Genomic DNA, 12037 nt, shown 5'->3' with positions numbered 1-12037 from the left:
TGAACCCGCCGTCGACCTGGTGTAAGTGCGTTGTTTGTCTGGTGATATGACCATATGACTGAGTCCGTTGTCTGTCTGGTGTTAGTTCCGTATGACCGAGTCCGTTGTTTGTATGGTGTTAGTTCCATATGACCGATTCCGTTATCAGGAGGGAATATACTTTTTTCGAAGTTCACAACGTATTTTTATACTCAGGTCAAAGTTTAACTACTCTCAATGTGATCTCTAAAATCCTGAGTAGGCTTTCACATGATAAATAATCCTTGTATGTGTAGCACTGCAAATTGTTGTCTGTATCGTGAAAGATGAAGATAACGAACAGTGACCAATCTCATAACTCCTATAAGCAACACAAAATAGAGTTGGGCATACACAGACCCCTGGACACACCAAAGGTGGAATCAGGTGCCTAGGAGGAGTAAGCACCCCCTGTCGACAGGTCACACCCGCCGTAAGCCCAATATCTTGATCAGGTAATCGGAGTCATCCATACTCAAAACCAGTGTGCCAAGAACGGCGTAACAATCGGCACGAAACACGTCAGACAGCATTTGACTCAATGATAGGTTGTAATAGCAAACTAGATCGTTATAACTACCATAGAATTTGCGAAATGCTGACTTTAAACGAGACTGTTGAAACCCCTGCACCATCAACTTGTTTGTCAGTAGCCTGCCTCAATTTCAAAACTGACCATAAGCAGAACAAGCTCTTGCGCATTGAATCAGGTTAGAGATATAAACACTATATGCAGGTGATAATGGAATATTGCTATATAGATATGAGAAGTTGACGATGGAGAAGTCGTAAATTTGATCGATTTCTTCATAATGTGTACATTTATCATATTCATTCAGTAGCCCATATCACAAAGGTCCCGTGACTAAAATGAATTTCTCAACGTACAGCTACGTACCAGGCATTGCTATGACTTACGTAGATGTGACTCATTACATAGATATATACTTTCTATGCTCGCTCAGAAATCGTCATTGCAGTGATAAATGACGAGAAAAGTAAACTTTAATCATTGTCGTCAGGCACGTCTATAAATAGGTCCGCTGAATGTATAACATAGAAATAACAATTTAAACAAATAACTGTACTTTTAAACGAGTTTAATCTCTGTAATAAATATGGAATACTAATAGAAAATATCACAGCGTTATAAGTTAAAACACAACAGAACGTGACGACATACAAAAGAATAGTGAGCATTACATTGTCTTTGCTTCGATTGTCTTGACTTTCAAAAAACGTGGCATATCTGTGTCGCCGCCAGCAGCTACACACTCTGTACAAAACTAGTCATCCCCGCAGTATTATGGCTTTTCAATCTTTCTCCACGACAGACAGGGTTGGGACTTTGGATTGTTGGATTTTTCAGGAATCTGAAATTAAAATCCATACTTATTATCTCTTGTAATAAGGAAATCTTCAATAGCGTTAAAATAATTCCATTGAAAAAAAATGTTTGGTCAATTTAGCTTTTGTTTTTCCTTCCAAACTGTTTAGATTTTGTCAGTAGAATGTTTGGTAAACCTTAGTAAGAATACATCTCTGACGATGAAAGTATTTTTATTCAGCTGTCTGTCGTCTGTCATTTTATATTTTTTATTGACAAAGAATTTAGAAAACATATACTTACTTAAACAGGGAATGACGAATCAGTAATCATAATCGTCATAGTCTGGTCTCTCCAGTACCTGCACCGAATTATCGTTTTTAACTTCCACAGCGTAATCAAGGTTTTCGTCACTTTTATGATCTCTGCCATTTTTATCAACTTCCTTTTCGTCCGAATAATCTGTCTTATCAATGTCCCCTTTTTCCATACTTATTGCATCAAATGCGTCATCGTTTTCATCTGCAGGGTCACTTTTGTTAGCCAGGGCATCATCCTTTACACTGTCATCAATACCATCACTATTGCTTTTCTTTTCCTCATCACTTTCACCATTGTCGGTTTCTTTGGTATCATCAGTTTCTATGTCTTCTGTCTCAATAGTGCTTATGTCATCCTTTTCTTTGCTATCATCAGCTGCCTTACTGTTGTCTTCATCAGCTGCCTTATTGTTGTCTTCATCATCAGTTGTACTATCATTGACATCATCAGCTGCACTGTCATTGACATCATCAGCTGCCTTACTGTTGTCTTCATCATCAGCTGCCTTGCTGTTGTCTTCATCATCAGTTGTACTATCATCGACATCATTTGCTGCCTTGCTGTTGTCTTCGTCATCATTTGTACTATCATTGACATCATTAGCTGCCTTACTGTTGTCTTCATCATCAGCTGCCTTGCTGTTGTCTTCATCATCAGTTGTGCTATCATTGACATCATCAGCTGTACTGTCATTGACATCATCAGCTGCCTTACTGTTGTCTTCATCAGCTGCCTTACTGTTGTCTTCATCAGCTGTCCTACTGTTGTCTTCATCAGCTGCCTTACTGTTGTCTTCATCATCAGTTGTACTGTCATTGACATCATCAGCTGTCTTACTGTTGTCTTCATCAGCTGCCTTACTGTTGTCTTCAGCTGCCTTGCTGTTGTCTTCATCAGCTGCCTTGCTGTTGTCTTCATCATCAGCTGCCTTACTGTTGTCTTCATCATCAGTTGTACTATCATTGCCATCATCAGCTGTGTTGCTGTTGTCTTCATCAGCTTCCTTGCTGTTGTCTTCATCAGTTGCCTTACTGTTGTCTTCATCATCAGTTGTACTGTCATTGACATCATCAGCTGCCTTACTGTTGTCTTCATCATCAGCTGCCTTACTGTTGTCTTCATCAGCTGTCTTACTGTTGTCTTCATCAGCTGCCTTGCTGTTGTCTTCATCAGCTGCCTTGCTGTTGTCTTCATCATCAGCTGCCTTACTGTTGTCTTCATCATCAGTTGTACTGTCATTGACATCATCAGCTGCCTTACTGTTGTCTTCATCATCAGCTTCCTTACTGTTGTCTTCATCATCAGTTGTACTATCATTGACATCATCAGTTGTACTGTCATTGACATCATCAGCTGCCTTACTGTTGTCTTCATCAGCTGCCTTACTGTTGTCTTCATCATCAGTTGTAATGTCATTGACATCATCAGCTGCCTTACTGTTGTCTTCATCAGCTACCTTACTGTTGTCCTCATCAGCTGCCTTACTGTTGTCTTCATCAGCTGCCTTGCTGTTGTCTTCATCATCAGCTGCCTTACTGTTGTCTTCATCATCAGTTGTACTATCACTGACATCATCAGCTGTGTTGCTGTTGTCTTCATCAGCTGCCTTGCTGTTGTCTTCATCATCAGCTGCCTTATTGTTGTCTTCATCAGCTACCTTACTGTTGTCTTCATCATCAGTTGTACTATCATTGACATCATCAGCTGTGTTGCTGTTGTGTTCATCAGCTGCCTTGCTGTTGTCTTCATCATCAGCTGCCTTACTGTTGTCTTCATCATCAGTTGTACTATCATTGACATCATCAGCTGTGTTGCTGTTGTCTTCATCAGCTGCCTTACTGTTGTCTTCATCATCAGCTGCCTTACTGTTGTCTTCATCATCAGTTGTACTATCATTGACATCATCAGCTGTGTTGCTGTTGTCTTCATTAGCTGCCTTGCTGTTGTCTTCATCATCAGCTGCCTTACTGTTGTCTTCACCAGCTGCCTTACTGTTGTCTTCATCAGCTGCCTTGTTGCTGTCTTCATCAGCTGCCTTACTGTTGTCTTCATCATCAGCTGCCTTACTGTTGTCTTCATCATCAGTTGTACTATCATTGACATCATCAGCTGCCTTGCTGTTGTCTTGATCAGCTGCCTTACTGCTGTCTTCACCATCAGTTGTACTGTCATTGACATCATCAGCTGCCTTGCTGTTGTCTTCATCATCAGTTGTACTATCATTGACATCATCAGCTGCCTTGCTGTTGTCTTGATCAGCTGCCTTACTGTTGTCTTCATCATCAGTTGTACTATCATTGACATCATCAGCTGTACTGTCATTGACATCATCAGCTTCCTTACTGTTGTCTTCATCAGCTTCCTTACTGTTGTCTTCATCACCAGCTGCCTTACTGTTGTCTTCATCATCAGTTGTACTGTCATTGACATCATCAGTTGTACTGTCATTGACATCATCAGCTGTACTATCATTGACATCATCAGCTTCCTTACTGTTGTCTTCATCATCAGTTGTACTATCATTGACATCATCAGCTGCCTTGCTGTTGTCTTGATCAGCTGCCTTACTGTTGTCTTCATCATCAGTTGTACTATCATTGACATCATCAGCTGTACTGTCATTGACATCATCAGCTTCCTTACTGTTGTCTTCATCAGCTTCCTTACTGTTGTCTTCATCACCAGCTGCCTTACTGTTGTCTTCATCATCAGTTGTACTGTCATTGACATCATCAGTTGTACTGTCATTGACATCATCAGCTGTACTATCATTGACATCATCAGCTTCCTTACTGTTGTCTTCATCATCAGTTGTACTATCATTGACATCATCAGCTGTACTGTCATTGACATCATCAGCTGCCTTACTGTTGTCTTCATCAGCTGCCTTACTGTTGTCTTCATCATCAGCTGCCTTACTGTTGTCTTCATCATCAGTTGTACTGTAATTGACATCATCAGCTGCCTTGCTGTTGTCTTCATCATCAGCTGCCTTACTGTTGTCTTCATCATCAGCTGCCTTACTGTTGTCTTCATCATCAGTTGTACTGTCATTGACATCATCAGCTGCCTTACTGTTGTCTTCATCATCAGTTGTACTGTCATTGACATCATCAGCTGCCTTATTGTTGTCTTCATCATCAGCTTCCTTACTGTTGTTTACCTCATCGCCTGCACTGTCATTGACATTATCATCATCAATTTTGCTGTTGGTTTCTTCATCAGCTGTATTAGCGTCATCATCTGTCTTGCTATTGTTGTCACCACCATCAGTCAGGCTGTTGTTTTCATCAGCATCAGTACTGTGATTTACATCAACATCAGCCTTGTTGCTGTTTTCGTCATTAACTGTACTTTCATTGACATTGTCGTCAGCCTTACTGTTGTCTGGTTGATCCCCTTCATCTTCGCTACTCTTGGGTTCATCGTCATCTTTTTCTTCCCCACTTTCAGGTCTACCCTCCGCTTTGTCGTGAGTGCTTTTGTTTTCTTCATTAGGTTTCGAACTGTTTAACTCGGCGCTCTCTGGAGGGTCGTCGTGAACACCAATACCTAAACAATTAATGCTATTTTTAGAACTTGCTAAACATTTTACATATTTAATGCATGTAATTATACTACACTGAATCATCACACGTCTCACTGTCTGGTGGCGAGGGAAATCTCAGAATACCGCCAATATCACGCGCTGGGTTTTGACACAGAAAAGCATGCATTCTAATTATAAATAATTATATATAGAAGTATGAAACATTTTCGCAGTTACTTTTATACTTGAATTGTCACTTAATAAATTATAAACAATTGGAAGAACAATTAAAGCCCATTAAAAACATATCATCGTCTCATTAATACAACCAGTAGCAATTTTATCAACATATTCTGAAGAAATATGAACAATACTCACTGGCACAGTAGACAGTCGCAATAAAAGCCAACAAAGGAAGCAACAGGAAAAGAGGCTTCATCGTGAAATATGAAAGGTCACTACTGAAACTCCTCTGATACGATTTCTAAGTCTTATGTTGTTTCTCTCCGTGTTTCTTACTGAAGACCAGCTCCAGACGACTCTACCTCACAACTGAGAACTGAACATGTCGTACGGCGTTTTATACCTGTGATACAACACGACATGACCTGTCAAATTTAATGAAACCGTTCATAAAAAAAACTTCAGGCATATGTAAAATCAACGTCATTTACATATTCAATTAAAACGCGTTCTTAACATTTCATAGAGAATATATAGTTTACACCTAATTTGACTAACCACATGTCATGCTTTTTACCGGGAATACCTATACACACCTGATGCCGATCAAAATAGAACGTGCTGTAAATTTATATTACTACATCCAGTTTAATGTGTAACAACTTTTAATTTCAAATTATGTGTAATTAATTTTGAAGATGACTGTCATGTTGATGTCAACACCTATATTTGGTCTTGTTCCCCTTTTCCACCTTTGTTGCATTATTTCAAACATTACCATTTGAAGCTTAGCTAGGAATTATGTATTTTCTATCAATTCCAAGCATCTTATATTCACTATTAGTACTAATCAAGGTCTTTTTTCAAAGCATGATTTCGACATAAAAAGGAAATAATTACTATGTCTTAATTTGATTTTTATTGTCCCTTTTTAATTACTTAATGACTTTAAAGAATTAGAGTTATGCGAATCATGTATAAGTTGAAAAGAATGTTTGAATGAAAAAAAAATACGAATACATTATGAATTGCTCTAGTCGCTCAAATGAATTTTACATCTATTATGTTCAAAAAGTAAGACATTATTTCCGAAATTCTTAAAAATTTTATTTAAAAAGATAAAGAACATACGCTGAACTTATAATATTAAGCAATAATGTATGTTTATTGTCGTCAATCATTATTACAATTCATTTCTTCATTATTACATTCCATTTCTCCAGGAAGGGTTCCTAAATAGGAGTGCCTAGAATTAAGCTTCAACGCTGAACTCTTTAAGAAAATCTCTCTCAACTCTCTCTTTCTGGAGTGGGTGGTAGTTACACCGTATTTATTCCCTTTGCATGTACCAGTGACATAAAAGAGAGAAATAGCATTCGCGTTAAACCTGGAACCCATGCCCTCTTGAATAGGGGGTGTATTTTCCAGGTTGAATCGAGGCAAGGAATTCAACACATACTTGACGTTGTTTTGAGGCGAAGAATTTCAACCTAATCCTGATTGATGCATTTCTACTCTCAAGTTTCATATCTTTTGAAATACCTAAACTTCTGATCTGATCGAACTTGAATATTGAATCAACTTTTATTCCATTACCTATAAATCATGTTGACAGTTTAATTTCCTAAAAATCAACTAAATGTTGGCTTTTCCGAATGAATTATTTTGTCATAAACAATATTAAAGCACGTATTACATGTATAATTTTCTTTAAACTTAAAGTATTCAAAATGTTAGAAAATGACTTACCGTTGATTAGCTATAAGATAATTTTTAGTATTACTCTAAATATAGTATGAATATATTAATTTTAATCTCTAGTGATTTATCTGTCTGTAAGTATTTTGAACTTTTGCGGAATATAAAAATAGTGTTTAAACAAAACTAGTTATTCATTCATCTTATTCCATATCATCCCTGATGTCATTTATTCGGATTTTTTTTTTTGCTGATGACAGATTCGTCAAATCTTTGAAAAATTACATAAATTAGATATATTGAATTAATGCACAATGAACATATGCACAACTATCAGAGTTTATTTTGTTGACGTCATACAAGGTTACATGCTTATCACGTATCATGCATTCTGTCATTCATATAAGTTTTACTTTAGCATTTTTACAAGTCACATATACGAATTATAGTAAAGACACTGAAATATGATCAATAAATCTTGTTTAAATGGACATGAAATTAAGTTTATTAGGTCAGCTGGTTCGGTAAGGTATCTGAATGAAGAAATGTCGATTAGCATCGTTCATCATTAACGATAGATGATTATAAGATAATCTATTTCCATTGTGCGAATAAAAAACAGCTTTCAATCCGGCTTTGATTTACTATCACCAACGTTGTAGTCCCCAATATGACACATACATAGAAAAATAATGCAACACCAGCTTTTTCCTCTAATCGTAAGTATGATGAGTATTTCACACTATAAGATGAAAAAACAGTTTTCATGTTTGAGGTGATTTTTAATAGCATCACGTGATTTTCAACAACATAAGAACATCATCAGTCAATTCATTCATTGTCATTCAAAGATAAAGAGAGAGGATAATTTACAGTTAATAACTACATGTATGCCCCTATCTATTGATTAAAATGTCTGTTATGAATCGAGTAACATTATATAAGGTTAACATACTGTAAACTTCAAGCTAAACAGGATTTTCCCCCCAGTACTTAGTGCAACTTCTATTTACACAAATGATGATATCTAGTCTTACACGTCTGACCAAGCGTGATATTTATATTATGGTAGAGCTTGCCAATCCTAGTGCAGTGTCTGAGTTAGTTCATCTAATATTTGAATAAGCAGTGTCCTTTGACGAACGCGGCGACCAACGACATCTTTAATATGCTCAATCGAGTTCAAATCTGGATTTCGAGCAGACCATGATAATGTCTCACTTTAAAAAAATATTCTTATGAAGCAGAATTTATTCAAAAACTTCTAATTGAGAAGAAGAAAAAAATCTCATGCTGTGGCCTTCAATCTGACATTTAGATATATCGATGTTTTATCTATCAGCAATAATCATTTCGATATATCCCTGTGAACTCGAACAAAAAGACACCACAGAGTCGTCCACTTCTACTTCATACTTAGATATTTTATTGAATATAGATATTAACGGCAAACTAACAACTCAACTACCTGAAAACGGAATGATTTCAGCTTCTCCATCGTCAACCTCCCATATTCATGTAACAGTATTCCATTATCACAGGCATATTGTGGGCATATATTCAACTGATTCGATACACAAGAGCTTGTTCTGCGTATGATCAGTTTTCAAATTGAGCCAGGCTAATGAAAAATAACTTGATAGTGCAGGGATTTTAACAGTCTCGTTTAAAGTCAGCATTTCGACAATTCTATGGTCGTTATAACGATCTAGTTTGCCAATACAACCTATCATTGGGTCAAATGCTGTCTGACGTGTTTCACACCGATTGTTATGCCGTTCTTGGCACACTGATTTTAACTACGGATAACTCTATTTACCTGATCATGATATGGGGCTATTGGCGGGTGTGACCTGTCGCCAGGGGATGCTTATTCCTCTTAGGCACTTGATCCCACCTCTGGTATATCCAGGGATCCGTGTTTGCCCAATTCTCTATTTTGTATTACTTATAGGAAGTCTTTCATTCTTTTCACAAAAAGTCCTGTACAGCACGATGTTGTTGGTTTGGCATTGTCATCCAGGTACCTGGACTTGGTCGAAGAGGGTGTTTGTCAAAATGAGGCAAAACATTTCCAACAAGAATGCTAGTATTCCTTTGATAACTTTGTGCATTAAGGTCGCCCCTAACTTGATAAAATCCAATTCACAGTCGTAGAAACACAGCCCACACCATAATTGTTTCACCAAAAAACGGAATCGTCTCTGCTATATTTTCTTCAGTAAGATATGCAGTTCTAGGTTGCGCCATACAAGCATTCGTCCATTTGTAATATATAACAAATTGTCCGACCAATGGACTTTCTTCGAAAAGGATAGGTTCAAACGTTGACGAGCTTGACACATTTGCAGGCGTGCTGCTTTGTGGCAGGGTGTAAGCAAAGGTCTCTTTATGGATCTTATTGCCAAATGACTTCAGTCGATTAAGCACAGTTCTTGTTGAAAGCAAACGATGTGGCAACCAATTGAGCTATTGCTAAAGGTGTATCGTCTAGTCATTCTTCAGAGTGCATTGTCCTCCCGGACAGTTGTTTTACGGGATCTTCCAGATCTTGCCTGATTTTGATGCCATTCATTAACTTGTATGTTCTGACAATTTTCCAGATGGTTGAATGTCAATAAATTGTCTCAATGGCATACCTGTTTCCCTCATTCCAATATTCTGTCATCGTATTGCATTTCCGACATGCGGAGGACCCATAATTTTCAATATGCATGAAAAGTGAATTTAATTTGTCAAACTGTACAGTTTGAATAAAGAGCTAAAATACTAGTATCGTGTACAAACTCGCAATTCTGTTGATAGTGAGCACAGTAGTCACACGGACAATTATAGGCCAACAGAATGGACAGAAGACAATTGGATACAAGTATACGTACAAATGTATATTGTAAACAAAGTTCAGACTGATTTGCGTCATTGGTCTTCTCTCTCTCCACAAACTCTAGGCAGACAAGTTCCGATAAAGGTGGTCAAGTTCGATTGGAGAATTGTGTTGTCTAACACATTAATCAAATTACATCTTTCATTTCACGACCTTTACCTCAGTAACCAAATTTTACCTTGTCCAGGAAATGCACGTACTAACGTTAGGTCCCGTATATCATATGAAATGTAACAAGATTATGCAATTTGAAAGTTAGTTTTATCAATGAAACAAAGGTGAACTATATTTTGCCACAGGTTTCCCAATCACTCTCAAAAGCAGCTCGTCAACGTTTTACATTGCAAACCCAATCGTACGTATGCATGAAAAAGTGAAAATTACCAACAGTGATCAATCTCATCAATATCATAATGAATACAAAATTGAGAGTAGGGCAAACACGGAACCTTAGGAATACCAGTGGTGGGATCAGGTGTCTAGGATTGAATTGATTGATTGTATATTGTTTAACGTCCCACTCGAGAATCTTTCACAAATGCCGGTGAAGGGCTGCAAAATTTAGACCTTCTTTTAGACCTTAGGCCACTGCACAGGGAGGGATCTTTATCGGTTTACATCTGCTGTGACACGGGACCTCGGTTTTTGTGGTTTTATCCAAATGAACGCCCCATTTAGTCGCCTCTTACGTCAAACAAGGGGTATTGAGGACCAATTCTAACCAGGATCCCCACGTGAAGGAGTCTAGGAGGAGTAAGCATCCCCTATTGGTCGGTTAGACCTACCTTGAGTCCTATATCCTGATCCAGTAAATGGAGTAATCCGTAGTAAAAATTAGTATGCAAAGAACGGTCTAACAATCGGTATGACACACATCAGACGGAATTCGACCTCATGACAGGTTGTATTTGTACTGTAAATTAGATAATTATGACGACACAGAATTTGTGAAATGCTAATTTTAAACGATACTGTTGAAACCCTTGCAACATTGTATTTCTCACTACCTTGCCTCGATTTCAAAATCAATCATAACCAGAACATTTTCTCGTGTATCGAATCATTTGAGAGATAAACAACATATGCAGTCAATAATGTAATATAATTGCTACACAAATATGGGAAGTTCACGATGGAGAAGCTGAAGTCATCCCGTTCGTCGTAAAATTTGTGTTGTTAGCTTGCTGTTAACGTCTATGTTCAATAAAATATCCACGAAGAGATATGAAAGATTTATTTCAGGAGCATTATGATGCATCGAATCAATAGATGCATGAAAGTGAGTATTATCTAATAAAACGTTGTCAATATATCGATATGTTGAGTGGAAAGCCACAGCATGTATTTTTTCCTCTCATGTAGAACCTTTTGAATAAACTCAGTCTCATAAGAATACAAAAATAGTTCAGTTAATAAAGGAACATATTTCGTGTCCATTGGGATTGCAACAGACTGCTGGAAGATTTGATAACCAAAGACTACCGGGACATGGGTATTGTCGATGAGGAACTCCGGCATATTTTAAATATCAACTTCAAAGTAGCTGTGCGTAGAATCAGAGTGATGTTTACAAAGTAGATTTTTTGTATGAAGGATCACAAAATATGAATACAGTCATGTATTTCCGGGTTCCATTTTTATTGAAGAAGCAGCTGTTTATGATCTCAAAAAGCCCAGTCTTTCATGCAACTTGACAATAGTGGTGTAGGGTGTTGAAAAGTTGTACCTTGTGATGCTGTTGAATTTGGAAGTTTTCTGATTTCAAAATTAATTTAATAAAAGTTCTTTGGAATAGTTAAGAATCCACATTTGATTTACACTGCTTCTCACGTATGCTGTGGCATAATACGTCCTTGACATGAGTTAATATGTTTTTAGAAGTAAAGATAGATATTTGGTAGAATATTCACTGTACGCATTTCGACAATGTACATGAAAAAGTGAATATAACGAACAGTGATCAATCTCATAACTCCTACAAGCAATACAAAATCAAACGTTGGGCAAATACGTAAATCTGGATTTACCAGAGGTGGGATCAGGTTGCCTAGGAGTAGTAAGCATCCCCTGTCGACCA

General features: G+C 37.4%; 1 protein-coding gene across 1 annotated transcript; it reads right to left on the bottom strand.

The window, feature by feature from the left end:
• Positions 1-1101: 1101 nt before the first annotated feature.
• LOC125647106 (dentin sialophosphoprotein-like) lies at positions 1102-5884 on the bottom strand. The gene is made up of 3 exons (XM_056142424.1): positions 5574-5884; positions 1649-5218; positions 1102-1391 (listed from the first exon to the last, which is right to left on the bottom strand). Exons 1-2 carry the CDS (start codon positions 5632-5634, stop codon positions 1668-1670), a joined length of 3612 nt encoding a protein of 1203 aa, XP_055998399.1. The 5' UTR covers positions 5635-5884; the 3' UTR covers positions 1102-1391; positions 1649-1667.
• Between the last annotated feature and the right edge of the window lie 6153 nt (positions 5885-12037).

The sequence above is a fragment of the Ostrea edulis genome, chromosome 6 (genome assembly GCF_947568905.1).
Source record: "Ostrea edulis chromosome 6, xbOstEdul1.1, whole genome shotgun sequence".
Classification (NCBI taxonomy): Eukaryota; Metazoa; Mollusca; class Bivalvia; order Ostreida; family Ostreidae; genus Ostrea; species Ostrea edulis.
Note: the sequence above shows the minus strand (reverse complement) of the source record. Positions and strands in the feature narration are given on the sequence as shown.